The sequence below is a fragment of the Cyrtonyx montezumae genome, unplaced genomic scaffold (genome assembly GCF_038088225.1).
Source record: "Cyrtonyx montezumae isolate F1298 unplaced genomic scaffold, pur_monq_1.0 scaffold_3, whole genome shotgun sequence".
Lineage (NCBI taxonomy): Eukaryota > Metazoa > Chordata > Aves > Galliformes > Odontophoridae > Cyrtonyx > Cyrtonyx montezumae.
This window is the reverse complement of record NW_027072034.1, coordinates 116,509,964-116,529,514: the sequence shown is the minus strand read 5'-3', so window position 1 is coordinate 116,529,514 and position 19,551 is coordinate 116,509,964. Positions and strand designations below refer to the sequence as shown.

The window sequence follows — 19,551 nt, the reverse complement described above, 5'->3', positions numbered from 1 at the left end:
CTGCTCAGAAGAAGCGGCACAGATTTAATGCACCACTTAACATCTACTTTAAAGACTCCAGTAGGATTTAAGAGTTCAAATATCTTACCCTGATTATCTGCCCAGGTTTAAATCTTCCCCTTAGGCAAAATATTTCCAGAAACTGGGTGGATAGACTGTTTGTTTGTGTCAATAAATGATAGTTTGATATATGTTCATTTAATAATCTGATAGGCAAACCATTGTTCATGTATGAGTTTTTCTGTCAAGTTGATGCTTGATTCTTATGTGTCAGTCATAAATGATCATATCTAGATTAAGTCTTTCATGGTGCTCAGAATTGCGAACTCTAACGCTGTGGGATAAAAATGACCTCTCTCAGCAGAAGAAAGGCCAGAATTTCATTTTTAACCCATAAATAATGTTGGGAAGGTAGCAATTTAAGGATATTGCAAAGAAGTGATTTTTCAGGATCACAATAAATATGCAGGAAATTTCAGATTTCAAAGTACGTACCCTGTGTTAAGGAGAACTGGAGAATTCATGTTGTTCACAGCATATTCTTCTGGTGTCTCCTCATTTTTCCAGTCATAACATCTGCTGTGAATGCATAATACAAGGTCAGTGATCCATGCTAGGAAGATAGTGGCCTTATGATATTTTCTGATTATGATCAGCTGTTTCTTAGCAGTCTCAAGCTGGTTTGAAATGGGAGGGTGACGAGGCACAGAGAAGTATCACCAGAGCTGTATTCATTGACATCTCAGCTGGCAGTTCAGTCAATCTGTCTGGATACCTATGAGCTGCCTGAATGCTTTTGCTGTACATCTGGAGTAGGCAAATGATGGTTGGATGTTAGGAAATACTCCTCTGAGAGAGCGGTCAGGCACAGGAACAGGCTGCCCAGGGAGGTGGTGGAGTTACTGACCGTGGAGGTGTTCAAGTAATGCTTAGACGTTGTACCGAAGGAAATGGTTTAGTGAGAAATACTGGTGATAGGTGGATTGCTGGACTGGATGATCTTAGAGGTCTTTTCCAACTTTGGTGATTCTATGATTCTCTGATGGGAAAAGTACTGCTCTTATGCTATGTGGTATAAAGCCTCAAAGCAACTCTGATGTTTTCAGCCCTGAGGATGACTTGGCCTCCCATGGTTTGGTATGGCCCTGGGATACTCTATATGGTGCTAGGTCTGAAGTGGAAGAGGTTGTCCTCTGGTCAGCAACTGACAGTGAACAATTACAACACCCTCCTCCATTTTTCTCCACTTCTTGTTCTCATTCCTGACTGATCCCATGCCCAATCCCTGGTAGGTACATGCCCACATGCCTTGGCAGGTACAAGTGCTTCCTCTGAGTGGAACTTGTTCTTCCAGCATCACCCATGAAAGCCAACACAGGGCTGGCATGTCAGGAAACTGAGTTGAGTTTTGAAGAATGCTTGTGAGGGGGAGATAGCTGCCCTTTCACTGCTATAGTAGCATGCTTTAATGAAGTGGTATCTTTAATATCTTTCTGGGAAACGATGGCCTGGTTACAACTTTAATCTCTGGAACACTGATTCCCAAGGAACAATACGTGATGAGCTCCCCTTAGTGCTTTACCTATGGGGAAGAGGAACATGTGTGTGTACCTGCATTCTGCAGGATAAGGGACAATCTGAAAACCTAATTACTGTGGCACTCTGTTCTTTTCTCTTCCTTCCCCAGCAGTTCCCTGGAGTTTTTCCTTTTCATGAACTAATGAACTATTTTATTCAAGAGCTGCTTGAAATGAGTTGAGCAGAGGTAATCCTCCTGAAAAAGTCTGATCCTCTCCTTGTCAAGGGAAAACTATACAATTACTAAGAAAACTTAGTTAAAAATTTGCTAAATACTATGTACATTCCAGGAGCTATGTGTGTATTTGAACTGTGGAAAATGCAGTACAGATGTTTAAAAGTAAATATTTTTCTAAGGAAACAGCAGATGGGAGGATTAGACACTTTCTAACAGTGTGCAGTTTTCCTGCCATTGTAGAAAACTAAGCAAAACCTGTTTATATTTGAAAGGTGATGGTGTCCATTTAAGGATACATAGTACATGGCAATATTAAATTATCCATTTTTTATTGATTAATAAAGCCAGTAAAACAAAGGATCAGCCTGGTCCTTTTGTTTTGCTAAGTCCGTAGGAGGAGTGCTGCTACATGAGGCTGTTCTCATGGTTTAATCATATTCCTATCTGCTGCCCTTATCAGGAGGAAGTTGAAGTGGGTTTTCAAGAACAGCAAATGTGCCTTAAATATTTTAAAAAGAAAAAAATAATTGTGCTAAATATGGGGTCTGAGCCCAAATCTCAAACCTGTATCTCTGCTGTTTTAAGCAGAAGATTTAGTTCCTGTAGAATATATTAAAAATCTTCTGAATATTAAATCTGGTTTCTGTGCTTGGGCAGTGTGCAGTGATTCTAACAGGATGAAAAACAGCATTATGTTAAAAGGAGTTTTAGCTATTCAGCAGCTTTTGAAAATCAAGCCATTAGTGCTTGCCTTCAAAGTTGCATTCTTTCTTTCCCAAATTTGAAGAAAAATCTTTTTTTTTTTTTTAAGGATGAATTTTTTAATGAATTTTATAACTTCCTGAGGATTTTTTTTAAGCAGGCACTTAAACACTGTGAGGCCTCGAATCCTCAGAGGGAGATGAACTTGAAGTCCTTGTTACTTTTGGTCACTAGTTCAAATTCTTTGGTCAGTGCGTTGTTATCTTTCCAAAGATTAATTGCAGGCCTACAAAACAGGATCTTTTGGTTTCAGGCTTGGGCTGACATGCCTGGCTGAGGTGCTTTCATCATGAAATGCAGTTCCGCAGTCTCTCTGCTTAAAAGAGATCAAGGACAGAATAAGTAAGGAGAGCGGTGACTTTCTCACCTCCCTGAGGCATGGTGATGGGAAAGCAGGAAGAGTTTTGCATTGCTGCTGCATCTGTCCCAGCTCTGGAGCCCAGCACACCTGTGAGTGTGGCACAGTACAAGCACTGCTGTCACAAGGAGATAGCAAACGTCTGCTTGGTTACATGCTGCCAGCCACTGCATGCTAGATCTGCTTGCTATTACTCGCCCTTTGACATTTATCACACCATTTCTACTGCTTCCTTCATTAAGCATCAGAGTAATTTATAGATCCCAGGCAATGAACAGGCAGGTGGTATAATGAACATATTATTTACCCCAATCCAACAAGCTCTGCAGCAACCATAATAAAATAATCTGACATCTGGGATACTTTCCCCAGTATCTCCATCTAGCTACGCTCTCATTTAGTCTTTTTCAGCCACTGCTCTTTATCTTTAGTTCTTAAGGAGCAACATCCCTACCTGATGTCTTACATGTCCCACCACAGGCATTGTTAGTCTCCAAACTGCCCTCATGCACATGAGCAGTCTCATCAACTTCTTGGAGCACTGCTCACATGCTTCAGTTGGCAAGAGCATAGACTTACATTGAAGGATAGAAATGAAATCACAAAATTACACAATTGTAGGGGTTGGAAGGGACCTATAGAGAACACTGAGTCCAACCCCCGTGCTCCACAACCTCTCTGGGCAGCCTGTTCCAGTGCTTCATCGCCCTTACTGTGAAGAAGTTCTTCCACACATTTGTGCAGAACTTCCTATGCTTCAGTCTGTGGCCACTTCCCCTCATCCTATGACCACTCACTGCTGAGAAGAGTATGGCCTCATCCCACACTTTAATAAAAAAAACAGAGGGTGTTCATACTGGTTAGACCAGTGAAGTTTTGGGGTATATGGAGTTGCCAGGAATAATCTTGCAGACAGTACTGGGAAAATATGATTATCTATACAGAAGAAGCTAACCTCACTTTCTAAGAGGTGAGTAGAGAAGGTACTCCAGAGAGCTTTAAAAAAAAAAAAAAAGGGGATATCTTTATCCCTCACTGGGCAGAACTGGGGAGCTTCAGATGTGCCCTCTAGCAGCATTACTCCACAGGAAGTCATTAGGCCAACAGGATGTCTTCAGAGTCACAGGGAGGAAGGACTTAAACAGTTCTGTCAATAAACCTTGCATGCATTTTCCTCCTATTTTCACCAGACAGTGCAGGAAGTGAGTATGGACATTTGGCTTTGCTGATCTACAGCATATGAGAAACATCTTTTAATTGAGATGGGTGTTTTTTTTAGTGTTAAATAAAGGCTTTTTCACCCAGAGTAAAAATAAATAAACCCACATGCTCAGCTGTTGGTAATGTCAAGGGTTTTAATGACTTTTTAAAATTATGTTTATGTGGTAAAAGCAGTCACTTAAAATATTGTTTATCAAAAATCCAGGCCAAAAGATAGTGTAAGGACTTTTTCAAATAACATTTGCAGTAAAAATTCTCTGAAAAACTGGAGGAGGGAAGAATAAATGGCAAACGTGTCTTTTTCAAGGAAATGGCCCCATTTATCTAGGGGAGAGAAAAATCTTCTTTTTGCTTTACTTGGGGCTATTTTTTTTTTTTAGTCGATTCAGCTTCTATGTGTGCTGGGTGTTGTGGTCATATGCTGCTCTTTCTGTTCTTGGTGCTGAAGGAGAAAGGGTGATCACAGTTCTGGTTTGTGTCCATAAACATAAGAGCAAGAACTTCTGCTTTGAAGGTGAAATCCATCAAACAGTGGTTGGTGTCATTGAGCTTTGTGGTGGCTTGGCCAGTATGGGTGAAAAACAGAAGAAGCCAAAAAAAGAAAAGGTTGTTGTTCCATGTGAGGGTCTGGGCCTCTTGCTTCTCCCTGGTAAGCTAGACCTGGCCTACCCCTCATTAATTTTTCCTTTACCCTCCCAGGCTTCCCCTGTGATGGCAAGGGGACCCTGTACTTGTCAGCCAGAGAGAAGCTGAAATGCTGACAATTCTGTTTATGCCTGCAGTAATTCCCTGTAGGCAGTAACGTCAGTGCTGGCCACTTGTCCCAGCCTGATCCTGTGCTAGTAATGAGTATTCGCAGCATGCATTTCAATGTCTGATTAAATCTTTCTGAAAGGCCATCTGTTTGAGGAGGATGTGGCATAGGTTTTAATACTTTTTATACCTAGTACTCAGTACTGCTGTTTTTTGACCTTAGACATAAAGTTTGTCCCCTTGTTTGTTAGAACCTCTCCTGATGCTCCATTCAGAGAAAATAATTGGACTGGGGCTGTTGCAACCTGTCGGCTCATGGTGCATCTTTGGGGAAATGTTACTACATATTGAGATATAGGAGTTGCACGTAACCAGTGAGGCTTTACTCTGTTCGTGGCTCCCTTTCTTCTAGGGTGAGAGTAAAGCATCTCTTTTCCCTCTTAGAACTCAGAACAGGCAATGTGTAGTCATATATATATTGATACACGCCAAATCAGTAAATATTCTGTACCTTCTGTTGTATGTTCTCATCCACACAAAATACCCAGCCCAAGAAGTGTTACCTGTATCTTTTAGTCATTTTCCTACAGAATTGGAAGCACTTTTTTCCGTTGTGTTTCCCTCAGCATAAAGTAAAACTTCTCTAATATATCTTTTCTTACTTTCTTTTGTTTGTCATCCATCATGGTGCAGTGTCAGTATTTATCCCTTTGGCTGAAAAAAGAAATCCTCACCCTGAAATTATGCCCGTTTGCTTTCTTTTTCTAACTTTGCCCTCTCTCAGTTCCTCCTCTCTTCCCTATGTTGCTTTTGTGGTCTGTCCCTCCCAGGTTTCTCAGAAAAGCCTGCTTTAGGTCACTGAAAGCCCTTCCTTTTTCCTGCTTAATCCGTGATCTGGTCTTCATCCAGGGTGTGGGGGTTTCAGGCAACAAACAAAGGGAATCTTGTCATAGAACAAAATCATCTGGAGATTAATTTCTGGCATAGCAAGGTGGTGACCTTTAATGCCAAGTTGGGATATAGCCTCTAATCTTCATTTGCATAACCGTTTTTTTTAAACCTTTTATTAGTAGTATTATTTTAACCTTACTCTTGATCTGAACCTTCAAGGGATCTGCTGACTGGGGGTTGGGAGTTTTATGTACATGTTTTACCTTGCTATTCAGAGCAGTAGTACGTTTGGGTACTTTGTCTCTCAGATTTTTTTTTCTGATATATCTAATTAGAGAGCATCTAAAATCTTAATTTAGAAAAAAATCATAGATTTACTGACCTAACTGATATAAAAGTTTCCCCTTTCTCTGTCGATATTATCAATTTTATCTTTCATGTTTTGTCTTTTCTTCTTTCATCTGTTACTGATTCACCTTCCTTCCTCCCCGACTCAGAACTACAAGAGGAGTTGCAGCAATTTTGATATTGCTGGGTTGATGCTGAAATGTTTCTCTGTTAGTCTCTCTGTGTCTCTGTTTGCCTACAGTAACCCTTCAGCCCCATGCATTGCCATCTTTTTGCAATACAGCCTGACCTTTTCTGAATCAGTTATGAAAAAGCTGTTCCATGGTATTTCATTCTGGTTCAACCGTCTTGTCCATTTGTTGGTATGTTTTGATCTCTGGAGGTTTTTCCCTTGATTTTTCTCAACTGTTGGTATCTACTTTGCACTCCTTTGATATTTCTCCCTTTTCTCTTCTGTCAACTTACCTTTAGCAGATCCATATTCCTGCTGTAAGAGACACCAACAGCCCATCTTGCCAACAAGAGAACCATTTATGTGGTCAGCATTTTGATGCCAAGTACATGAAGGTTCTTTTCTTTTGAACCTGGAGGCCACCTCAACGTACAAAAGTGGCCAGCTTTGTTCACTGGGGCCATTCACTGGTTGCCACCATCCCTGAGCTGCCCTGGAAGCTGCCTCACTTTCCTCAGCCTGTTGGAGCCAGCAGAGCTGGAGGCCTTTGATAAACCCCAGCCACTCATGACCGTCTCTGGATTTGGAGGATAATTTAACATTTGAGTCCCTTATTATGGGAAATGACAGATTCTCTGTCACTGTAAGCCTTAAGGAAAGGCTTTCTGGAACGTGCCCTCTATGTCAGCTGGCTGCAAGGCAGGAATCTCTGCATGGCATTCCTTGCTCTGCCTTTTGCTAAAGAGCAGCCTGAACAATTGCAACGATTTCTCTCCCTCTCTGAAAATTTGCCTATGAAATTCTGCACAGCAAAAGTCGATGGCAGCCTTGCCCTGCCTTCATGTCCTCTGGCTGTGCAGGGATCTCTTCACTTTTACCAGAGTCACTATCTCTTCCCCTCCTCCTTCTGGGATAAGCAAGCTATATCTAAGAGAGACAGAGGCTAGAGGGGAGCCGAGCACCTCCTTTCTCTCATCATCAGAAACATACACTTTAATAATGTAATCTCAATTAAAAACATACCAATTAAAATGGGCTTTTTAGCCGGTCTCTTGGGAGAGGGAGCCATAATTCACATTAAAATGTAAAGCTTCAGAAGCAGGGAGAGCTAGGTGCATTGCAAGTGCCCAAATATTCAGTGATTTTAATTACAATGGAAACTTGATAAATTGCTTTGTGCCACAATCCATTATTAACAGCTTAATGAATATCATTGCTGCCTCTTTTAAACTGCTCCACGGTGAAAAGTGTTGTCAGTATTTCAGTTGTGAGCTGTGATTTTGTGTGTTTGTAACCTGACCTCTTAAAAAGAGGAGGAGGGTCGAATATGCAGGTTTGGCCTTGGGTTGGGGTGAGTTCTGCTGGCTGCAGCATCCCAAGGGAGAGCAAGGAGGAAAAGCGGACCTTCTCTGTTTCACCAGTGTTGGATGGCCATGCTTCTTGCATGATGTAGAGCAATGCCCAAGCTGCTGTGTGCTATGACAAGGTCTGGGCACACAGAGGGCCTCTGTGCCTACAGAGGGTTCCCCAGGGCACAAAGCTACCCTTGCATGCCCAGGTTTCATGCTCAATACCCATTAGGCTGGAGGACTCTTTGGGCTGTCTGCTCACAATAGAGTGGAGCAATAGTGTCAAAGCCCGTGAGCTTGTTTTGAAGCAAGCAATGTGGGTTGGTACACATTTTTCAATTTTTAGCTAACAAAAAGCTGATTTGAGGTATGGCATTTGGCAAGTTCTTCTGGAGCACTGAAGTGTAAACAGTGATTGTGTGCTGAGCTTTGAACAAGAGAAAAACATTTATTTCTTTTCTTGACAGTTGTTACTATGGTTGTAATTGTGCTAATGTTAGGATTGGTAAAATATGTATTTCTATGTATATATTTATATGTATGTTTATACTAAACTGGTGCCTTCATTTTTCAAAACAACTTAATATTTCAAGCATAAATGTTATTATTAGGAATGCTATTATTTTAAATGCTAACAGCAGGTATAGTGGGCTGGTAGTTCTGCCCCACTGAAGTGTAGGGATCTAATCTGCAGGGATTTAAATAGTCATGAGGTGGCTTCTGTGAGATTTATTATTTATTGTGGGTGCTCTGTTTTCACTTCTCACTTGTGTGGTCTGACCAGAGGGTCATGATCTCCAAATTGGGGTCACTGGCAGGTGTGTGACCACATCTTTGTGAGACCGATCTCAGAACAGAAAAGACTGAGAATTACTATTCTAATTGTGGAAAGTCACAATTGCATATCTGGGATAAACATGATTTGTCTGAATGTAATTAATGTCTCGAGTTTTGCTATTATTATTCTCGTTATGGTTTTCTGGAAACAACAAAAGCCTATTCACTCTCCCCATCTCAGAAATGGCAGTGTTACTCACAGCGATATTAACTTGCACCCTGTCTCATTTTGCCAATTACACAGAGCTCTCCTGGTTCATTATATCAATAATTACACATAGGATTTTTTTTTTCCTTGTGAAAAATCTTTCATTGACAGAGGAGTAATGATGCCTGTAAGTTGCTTAAGTATTGCTCAGTCAGGGATCTGTAAGATGTGGGAGATGTCCTCCTTTTTTTCAGGGAGAAAGACAGCTGGCATTCTGGCATACTGTTAATATTCATGTGTTTCTGAATTTGTATTTTTTTTTTCAGTGTGTGACTTTAGGAAGCATTCCAGACCACGGTGCTGCCTGACTGTTGTTTTTCAAGCATCTCTATACTGGCAGAGGACAAAGTGGCATGAAAATACTTAAAATGCCGTCTAATTTTTCTTTTGTTCTTTCATTCATGCACAACATGCTTCTTCTGTGTGTTTATCAGTGTGTGCAAAATGCCTATATTTGCAAGATAATGGACGTGTAAATATTAGAAAGTCGAACTGAAACTCTCTGAGGGAAGGAGAGCAGGGGGAGAACGCTTCCTGCTACTGAGGAGCCATCTATTGGATAAAGCTCATAACTGAACCGAGGATCCATGAAACTGCAGAAGATAACACAATTTGGTTTTGGTCACTGGGCAGAAAATAAGCCTTTCCTTCCCAATGCTGTTTTTACCAACTGTGCTGAAACTCGGTACCCCTTCATGCTCAGGAGTGGAGATCCACATGTAGAGGGGATTTATGTACTGTTGGTAAAAGCCAGTTAAATATAACCAAAGATCTGATAAATCCTACTGTAGTGTGCAGGTGTGATCGTGAATGGATAAAGCAGCAGTGGGATTGTCCACCAGCAGTGGAGAACAGTTGCTCAGAAAAGCAGTAGTAAGGAAAGTGGTGTTTTTCAGATTGTTAATAAAGACAATAAATAGCATTGTGCTTTTCATAGCAGCATGTATCGTTTACACCAGTCTAACAGTTGTAATTAGCTTAGTTAAAAAATAATGAGATTTTTTGTTACCCAGAATTACTTGATGCCCTCACAAAACTGAATAATGAGGTTTTCCTTCCCCTAAAATGTCTGCAGCGAGTATAGAAAGGGAGAATCTGGAACAAACTGTGGGAAGAGATGGGGGAAGACAGGATGTGACCAGTAAAGCCACCAGACATCTCAGTGCCTGTTCAAAGTGTGTGGTGGGGCTTTAAGGAAAAATGAAGAATAAAGGAGCAATAATGAGATTTCTATGCATTATCTGTGAATGTCAGGCAACTGCTAAAACCAGGACTGATTATTAATCAGAAATTAAATTTAAGTAAATACAATTGTAATCTCTGGCAAATAAAATAAAAATGGACAGTGGGGCTGTCTGCAGCAGCAGCCTTTATTCAGCAGTTTGAGTCAGTCGAGGGTCAAGCAGCTGAGTGTCAGGCACTTATCCTAAAACACTCCCTTCCTGCATCCTCCCTTCCTCCTGCAAATAGAGGAGGGGAGGAGTGTTTTATGGTTCACTAGGAGGCCAGATAAGCTTGAGGAGAGGGTGCACCCAGCATGAAGCAGGGTGGTCAGCTCTGTGCTGATCTGGAAGTTGGTACCAGTTTCACTCACTGGTGGGCATAGGGGTCCTAGCCTAAGCTATTCTCCTTCCCCAGTTGCTTTTTCTCTCGCTGCATTTGCCCACTGTATATTCTGTTAACCTCACTCCTCCACCTCCAAGAAGCAAAGCATATGCAAGGAGAAGAAACATAGCTACAGTGTGCACATACCTAGTGTTTACTGATAATAGCAGGAGTCATTATCAGAGTGTTATTATGCTGAATGTTTTGCAAATACAGAATAAGGAGGTTCCAGTCCACTGTTGTTCTCTGCACACTTCTTTTAAGGTGTGTAGTGGTGGTTAGGGAAATGTGTGAGTAACGGCATTCAGTGTCTGTAACTGTAATTATTCTTCATCCCCTATCTAACTTCAGCCAAGTCAGTCCTCCAGCTGGGATCTCAGGCAAGAGGTCTACACATTTAAGATCAAAAACATCCTCCATCCACGTGAGACATGAAGTCCCATACTCAGCTTGTCTCAAGTAGAAATAGTTCTTTGCTCTGTCTTCACTAACGAGAACCAAAATTCAAATTCATCTCTGGATTACATGGGGATATTTTCAGAACACATCTGTTGTCTTTCAAGATGTGATCATTTTAACGACACTGGCAGCATCATCAGGTGAAGGGAGATGAGACCCTAACAAAGAAATATGAAATTCCCCCACACTTTGCTTTTTCAGGTCCAATTAGGCTTGCCTGTGCCTTTATAGATTACTAGACAGTCTTAATTTAACCCTACTTTTGGGAAGTCTGAGTGCCTGAGTAGCAACATGAAGGTGTAAACCAACTGAGACTCTATGTGCCCAAAGCTCAAGTGAGGTTGCAGAGCTTCAAGCACCAGAGTTCGTTCTACTGTGTGAAAATTCAGCTTGTGTAATGGGAGCCAAAGAGGATATTGTGAACTCCTTGGACCAGAAGAGAAGCTTCTGCCTGTGCAAAATCCCCACAGAAGAAAACAGTAGCACCTGCATCCTTTTCTCCCTCATCTCTTGCATCTAGCAATATGACTTTCTGTTACCTACATGCTTTGTTAGAGATGTACTGAAGTAATGTATCTTAAATATACAGGCACGTGTAAGTATGTGTTGTGGAGCTCCAGACATTAGTGGTGTAGCAGGATGCCATCTAACGATCTTAAATGTATGCGCTGACTTCCCGGAGGAGTAGAAAACTCCAGTGACAAAAATGGCTCAGGACTGGGCCAGACCGCCTGAGGAGGCTGTGTGAATCTGGAGCTTGGCTGGGTTTTTAGAGCAGGTTAGACAAACAGCTGTCAGGGCTGGTTTGGCTGATCCTGCCTTGTGGTGAGGGGATGGAGTAGCCTCTTTCTCTGATGTGATGGTGCTTTCTTCTTTAAACTCTCTGAGTCTGTAAATCTGTTTTCATCCTAGGTCTTAAAGGGGTTGCTGAGTTCATCATTAGCTTTTCCACACGAGGTTTCCTAAGGTTTGATGCCTGTTGAACTGATTTTACAGATAGAGAAGCTGTAAGAATATTTTAAAGTCAAAAAGGGAACTAGGCTCTAAACATCCCGGCTTCTCCGGTGGTCAGTGTTGTAACTGCTAATTCACAGTGGCTACTCTGTAGATATGGTAGCCAACTCAAGCAATAAGATCTATAAACTGCATTATGCTTGAATTGATACTTAAAAAATAATAATTATGCAGTAGATGTTTTATACTTTCCATGCTAAGGTGCTTTGAACAGCTTGCTGGCACATCTGCTCATTCAAGGTCCAGCATGGCACTTCAAAGAGCATTTTTGTGCTATTGTTATAGGGACACTTCTTTCTTTGAAGCAGAAAGCAAGGGTATTGGTGTGGCTTCTGACATCAAATGTAGTGTTGTTCAGTACTTGTGCTTTCTTAATTCAGTGGTCTATAGCAAGAAACTCCCATGGGAGTTTAGAGATGATAATATATAAAAGTATCAGAACAAGCCCAAAATAATAGCAAACCTTCCCAGCCCAGGATTTCACTGCAAATATTAAGATTAGGCCAGGCTGCTAATGACTGTTCCAATTTCCAAGTGGATGCTCAGTGAATACTTTTTTTTTTTTTTGCCTTGAATTTACTCAGGATTTTAACTCAAGTCACATTGCTTTGGAAGACATGCCTGCCTTCAGAAGCTCAACTTATTTACAATAAAAATATTGCAGTGCATCCTACAGCTGATGTTAGCAAATGCAAGTATTTTTTTTTCTCCCAACCACTCTTGATCAAGTGTCAGACCCTGCAGTTCAACAGATTCAGGTTCCTTCCAGTACTGAGCATTGTCCACAAGAGCAGAGTCCCCTGCAGGGCTATCAGCTCTGGCCTCCCAGTTAATTCCAGCTTCTAGGTTCAAGCACAAGGCAAAAAAGGAAGATCTCTCTAAGAGATTTAGAGGCTGGTGTGTTTGCAGAAAAACTTGCTTATTTTGTGATATCACTGAGAAACCAAATGAAACCTGCTGGTGAGGTTGAATGTGACCCTTCCGAAGCTGTTTGGAAAAACGATAGTTTGAGTGGGACGGCATTTTGTGCCTCTTTTTCAAGAGGATCTTCGTAGTTACTACAATGCTTTACTGATAACTTCAGTGTGATACAGGGTCCTCACCTAAAAAGATGTTTCTTAAACTAAACTTACAAAAAGTGACCTTGATATAAGTGAGTATAGCAGTATTTCTATGAGTTTGTAGGAAAATAGTATTTCAGAGAGATGGGAGCTTTATATCAGTTAGATAAGGATTCTGAAGCTTAGCTTCTGTTTTTTTTTTTTTTTTTTTGAGCTGCCATCAGAGCATTTCAGAAGGGCTAGGAAGGTCTGCTCAGTTTACTGTGTGTGGTATACTAACAGCATCGTGTTTGCATGACTTTTGCACCACAGCCAGTGCTTTACAGAATACTAAGTAATCATCTTTTCTAGTATGATTCCTTAAGTTGCTTTTCATAGTTTTTGAGATCTTCTCAAGACAGAGAGTTGAACTATCGAAGTAGTACAAAATTTAACTATACGTTGCACAAAATCCAAGTGAAGTTGCAGGTTTACGAACAAAAAATTTTGAGATATGTTGGTTGCTCTGAAAATAATGCCTCCTATTTATTCCAAGGAAGGTAAATAGCACAATAACATTACTTGATTAAGCATATTCTCAGCTACAAAATACTGTTTTCCACACAGTCACCACCACTGGCTGTGCATTTTCACCAGCAATGAACAAGAGCCTGCACACCACGTTCATAGAAACGTGCACCAGCACAGGTGCTCTACTGTTTCACAGCGCTGTGAAAATGAAAACATTGCCCATACAACCCATTGTTCTTTGGTCTAAAGATATAGAAGTCAAAATGTGACAAATTCTGACTATATGGTGTGTGTGGTAGGACAGTCCAGCTAAGATAGAGAATGTGCTTCACGATCTTCGAACCAGGATGGGATCTGTCATTATTGTGCTGCAAGAGAGCGGTCCTCTGCTTGGGTGTGACTCTGAAAGTTCGAGCCTTCAGCTTAGTCAGTGTTGCAGTGTAGCTGTCGGAGTTGATGCTTTGTGTGGGTTCCGGGAAATCTAGAAGGATCACCCCTTTCCTATTCCAAAAAACAGTACGCATCACTTTACCCTCTGTCTTGGGGTTGTGTCTTAAATTTTGTTTATGTTTATGTTTTTGTTTTTTTTTTTAATAGGGAATTTGTATGTCAGCACTCCATGGGCTGCTGTTTTGACTCCAACTTATGGTGGTGACACCACATCTCATCATTAGTAATGATGCAAACCAGGAAACTATCACCTTCAGCCCTGTATCAGTTCAATAGGTTGTGACAAACTTGCATACAGTGTTCTTTCTATTCTTGTGTGAGCATTTGTGCAACCCACCTGGCACAAGCTTTGTGATACTCCAGCATTGCCACCATAATTTCCAGTGCATCAATGCCCATATTGTGTTCTGTATGCAGTTCCCTGGTCATAATCTGCAGATTCACGTGGATGAGCTGATCAAGATGCTCTTCATTTCATGGTGTTACAGCTGTGTATGGCTGCCCTGAACATGGCTTGTCTTTCACGTTACTGTCACCACTGCTGAAATGCAGTCACTGTGCTCACATCCACTGCTTGGTCAATATCAGCATTCAACAAGTGTCAATGAATGTCAGTGTGTGCTGGTTTTTTGCATGGAAGAATTCAGTGATGCACCTTTGTTTCATATGTACCTCTGTGTTAATCACCATTGTGTCAGAGTGCCCCTCACACAGCAACAACGTGTAACGCCAGTATTGGTGGGAAGCTTTGGCCTCTACTGTCATACCACCAACATCCACCTCTGATGTTGTGGGCCAACATAATAAAATAGGAGATGTTACTTTTGGAGCCGCCCTTGTACAGTTGATAGTTTATCTTAAGTAATTTCTGACATTACGTTGCAGAATCATTTTATGCCTCGGTCTCCCTTTTGAAAATGTAACCGAAGGGTCCCCTGGATCCCAAATCAGCAGTGCATTTGCCAAAAAGTTGGCTGGGATGTCAATATTTGATATAAAAGTATAGTTCTCTGTTTAGGGTGGGAAGAGCTGGAGACATTCCCCTTCCCCCAAGACCCTTATCTCCTGTGAGAAGACTCATGATGGATCACATGTGAATGATATCTTTCTTTTCTTCTGACAGTTGCAAAACTTGAAAGCAGTGATTTAAGGAGGGGTGGTAGTTAGTGCTTTCCCTGGTATAGCACACATCTATTCTTCCCGTATGCAGTGCATAGCTCATTACGGTTCTGTGCAGAACAATTTCTCTGCATGGCCAGGTGATGCTTAAGGAGACTAATGAGAGAAATGATATGGCCCAGAACACTCGTGTCAGGAAATATATTGCAAGGTGTCTATCTCAAGGAAGCTGAAAGTAGGACTTGTCTTATTATATATTTCAAAGGGGATGTCTGTGTCACCACCAACTTAGGCATACACTCTGTCCCATTCTGCATTCAAATTACAATTTTTCAAATAGTATCTTTCCATTCAATTTTTATTGGCTTAATGATAAACTCTCTGTTGTATAAGGGCAAACTAGAGTCCATCTCACAGGCACACCATTCTTTTGAAGCAGGAACCTCTTTCTAAGGCCATTGTAACATAACTATGCAAGTATCAGAGGACAGGAGAGAAGCTGTTATGGGCTTTTGCTTTTTGTAAGGAAAATCAAACAGATTTCCTGAATGGTAAAAGGAAGCCAGCAGCCATAAGTGATGACCAGAGAATGTTTTTGTGCAGTGACACTGACAGTACCCGGTCTGTTGTCAAGCTGAAGAACTGGCTTCTTTTTTTATTTTTCTATTTTTGCTTTTTATTGCTGGCAACCTAAGTAGAGAAAAACCCTGTGAATTTTCATGAGATACCTTTCCCTCATTTCCAGCACTTAAAAATCCAATTATATTTGGTTTTATGCTAGTATTTGCCTCTATTGCCATTGTTAGGTTTTTGAGTCAGAGTGATTTTTCTATTCTGATGGTGCGGAAGAAAAATATGTTTCATTATGACTGGTTATAACCCTGGAAATCTTTCCTCTTGCTTGAGTTGATGATTATTTTTATGTTGCATTCTATACTGATGCCTAAAGTGAAGTAGAATTAAACATAAGGAAGAGAATCTTTGCTAACATATAGCTCCTTGCATAGTGTAAAATTATCTTGAACAAAGCTTGCATCTTACAAATATTATGCTTCTTTCCCCTCACTATTGCTTAAGTAGTTTTTAGAGATGAATGTGGTTTCTGTATGGACTGTTTATGAAACTATTGTTCTTAGGAACCTATGCTTATCTGTGAATAAATTGTATAGCACAGATAAGATAGTCAGTTGTTTCTGGATAGGGTGACCTTATAAGCAGATTCTGTAACAAGACAACATTTTAAATTTCTAATCAAATATATGATGTTAGTAATAAAAAGAGCTCCTCAAAATGGCCACTGAGGCATTTCAGAGCACATTCTTGGGAATATTTGCTAGTGCTAGCATTCATTAAATTTGTTTTCGGCAAGAATTCTCATGAATGAAATTTAATTCAGTAGTCATTGTTATTATCTCTGTACTATGACAGCAATAACAATATGCTTTGTATAAAGCCCAGATCTAATTGTATCTAAGGCTGGAAAAACATCTTTTAGGATCTCCAGAGAATGTGTTGTGTAAGTGTAAGACCAGACCCCAGTTCATGACTTGGGACTGCAAGTCCTTGGAGAGCAATGAATTCATTTACAAGAAAATTCACAGCTAGAGAAGGATAAATGCGGAATTTTTCCAAATGTTACACCATTTGAACAATATTGTATTACACTGTACAACTCCAATGAATATGAATGTAATTATACTCTTGTAAAAGTAATTAGGTGATGGTGGACTACTTCTATGAATAAAAGGAAATATCTCTACAGATGCAGTTTGTTATTTTACTGGAATGGTTTATCCGCTCACTAACACAGTGGAACTGTTTTGTTTTGATTTGTAACCACTGTAACCTAAATATATGTACCAGTGTGTAATCCCTGAAGTGCTGGCCATGCCAGGAGCCGGACTCCCTGTTGTAGAGTATATGGACTCCCAGATCATTAATAAACTCCTCCTGGAGATGTTAAATGGAATTTTTAGCTGGGCACAATAAGTATGCATGTAATCTTGTTTCCTGCAGTCTAAACGAAAATGAAGGAGTGGAGTTATTCTATAGAACTTGACCAGATTCAACAGTTTGAATCTGGAAACTGCCTAAGTGTAGGTTCAAGGAAGTATTTTCATAGCTGGACCTTGTTCACGGGGCAGTATGTATATGATTCTGCTTTCTGTGCCTTCACTTCTTGAGAGCAGAAGCACTTATCCTGTGCCTTGAATGTGATGCAGTTTGGTTAATTTGTTGAGTGCTTCTGAGCACAGTGACTAGCACTAGCTACTCTCTGGAGCATTAAGTCTCAGATATAGCAGAATACAATATATACTATGGACATAGGTACAAGTACATAATGTACATGTACAAAATGAAAAGTTTCTGTGGAGAGAGGGAGCTGCTAAAGATGCAGTATACTAATTCCTTCTTTTACTCAGACTCCAAAATAACCACTCCTTTCTGCTTGTAGCAATTACCTGTTCTCAGTCAGAACAGCTTGTTGGCAGCAGAGAAAAGCACAGGACTAAGTATTTATCTTGTTTCACTACTCTCTTTTGCCACATCATATAGAAAAAAAAACTTGACTAATTCCTTTGACATTTGTATTAATTACTCCTTCCTTAGTCTCATCTTGCTTTCCTGTCCTTTTCTCTTCTTTCCACATTTCTTTGTCTCTCTATTATCAGACACTGAAATGATTTCTTCTTAATAGTAACATGCAGGTTTACAATGTTTGGTTTGGTTTTACTTTTCTATTGAAGAAAGACTTGGCCCCTTCTCTTGTCCATCCCAGTGCACAAGTTGTCATGTGCTGTTACTGTAAGTCCACTTACACTCCTAGGTCCTTGAGCTATCATGTATTCTGTTGGTATTTGAGGAATTGAAAATCAATCATATAGCCTTATGGCTTAGATTCAGCACAGTTCTATTATGCTCACTTGAAAATGTCGATTCAAACTTTTTGGGTTATATTTCAAAGCCTAATCAAGCTTGCTGTCCAGGCTGGTTTGAAGTCAACTCACTCTTGTTTGTGGGTCTGTTTATTAGGGTTTTTCTGTCAGAAACTAGTGCAGAAGAAAACAGTTTTCATTGCAGTACAATCATTCAATGGACATTGTTCAAAGACAAGTCACCCAGACAAATTTTTTAGCAGAGGAGTGCTTGCAGTTGTGATGCGCTTCTGCAAATATGTTTAAAATAAATGAATAAATAAAAAACAAAAAGCAAACAATCTGCATTGATATCAGAATGTTTGCAACTGTACTTCCTCATTAAAAGTAGTAAAACTGAGATTGGTTTCTAGTTCTGTTTTGTTAAATTGGTACAGAAATTATTGTAGATGCCAACCTAAACCTAGATGACCTTTCATGTTTTGGACCATGTGAATAAGTGGAGGATGATGCCTCCAAATAGATGGGCCAAAAATGCCGGGAGAACAAGCTAAGCAGGAGTTCTGCCCACTCCGCTTGGCATGTTTTCAGTATGTCAAAGTACTTCTGGCAAGTGCAAAAAGACACCCTGAGGTTGAAAAAAAGCTCTGTTCAGAGTGACCCATTAGTGAAAATATGTACCTTTATATATTGGAAGCAGGTAAGTCTTGTCCTTTAGCGAAGAACACAGTGTTAGGCTCTTAGTGGTGGCATTTCTAGATGATTTACAGAAGTCTCTTCATTCAGTGGAAAGTTGGTGGCCATCTTATGGGAGCTGAGTGAGCAGTATAAACGGGAAACAACTCTCTCCTTTCATCCCCCTTAGGTAAAGTCATTGCTTTGTGACCCATTTTTTGTGCTTTTTCTCATCCTGTGTTCTGCAGAGGCGCAGAGATTTTCTCCAGTGGATGCTTGACTCCCGCAACTCAGCTGATACCTTGGCAGATGGATCTTTTGATAAGATCTGTCCAGCCACTACTTCCAGCCAGAACGAGGTGCCTCTTGTTGACAAGGCCCCATCTGAAAAGGTTCAGAAGATGCTAACTGATGATGAGGTAGCAGGCCAAGCTTTTCTCTTCCTGATTGCTGGGTACGAGACCACCACTAGCACACTGTCCTTCGCCACATACTTGCTAGCAACCAACCCAGAGTGTCAGGAGAAGCTGCTTCAGGAGATAGATGAGTTCTCAGCAAAACACGTGAGTACAGTATGCTGGTGTGGAGCTTCCTGCTGGGAGCAAGACAGTATGGATATCATACAGCTATGACACTCGCATGGCCCCTATATGACTCAATTGTGTATGTATTGTTTATTAATATGTTGTCAAGATTTTGCATGTTTTTACTCTAGTTTTTCTTATGTGAAGGAAAAATAGAGGAAAGTTATCTGATCAATAGTTAGTTCTAATGTTGCCTTAAAGAGAAGAATATTTCATGTTTGCTGATGGTGTGTCCTTTGATTTTCAGTAAGAAGCTTATGAGAGACAGAGTACCTGTTTGAAGTAGAGATTTTTTTGAGCAAAACTTCAGAATTGATCTACGTATATTGATCTCTATTGTGGACTCTTTTGTATTTTATTCCTTTATTTTCTATTTATTCATTTTGAAGCTGTTAAATGATGTCACTTTTCAGCAACTGAAGAGATGACCCAGGATCTTCGTGTCATGATGGAAGCTTAACCTTTACAAAATACCTCACACTGTTGAAATTAACCAGCTGTGAGCAGACTCTAAAAGTAGACATTTTAATATTTTCCTGTTGT

The 19,551-nt window shown here is 40.4% G+C and overlaps 1 protein-coding gene across 3 annotated transcripts in view; it reads left to right on the top strand.

Moving 5' to 3' along the window:
- Nucleotides 1-19,551, top strand: part of TBXAS1 (thromboxane A synthase 1) — a 234,064-nt gene that overhangs the window by 142,310 nt on the left and 72,203 nt on the right. For all 3 annotated transcript variants that reach the window (XM_065743180.1, XM_065743182.1, XM_065743181.1), the window contains exon 9: nucleotides 18,673-18,987. In XM_065743180.1, the coding sequence (XP_065599252.1) occupies nucleotides 18,673-18,987 (315 nt within the window). The remainder of the gene's footprint in view (nucleotides 1-18,672; nucleotides 18,988-19,551) is intronic.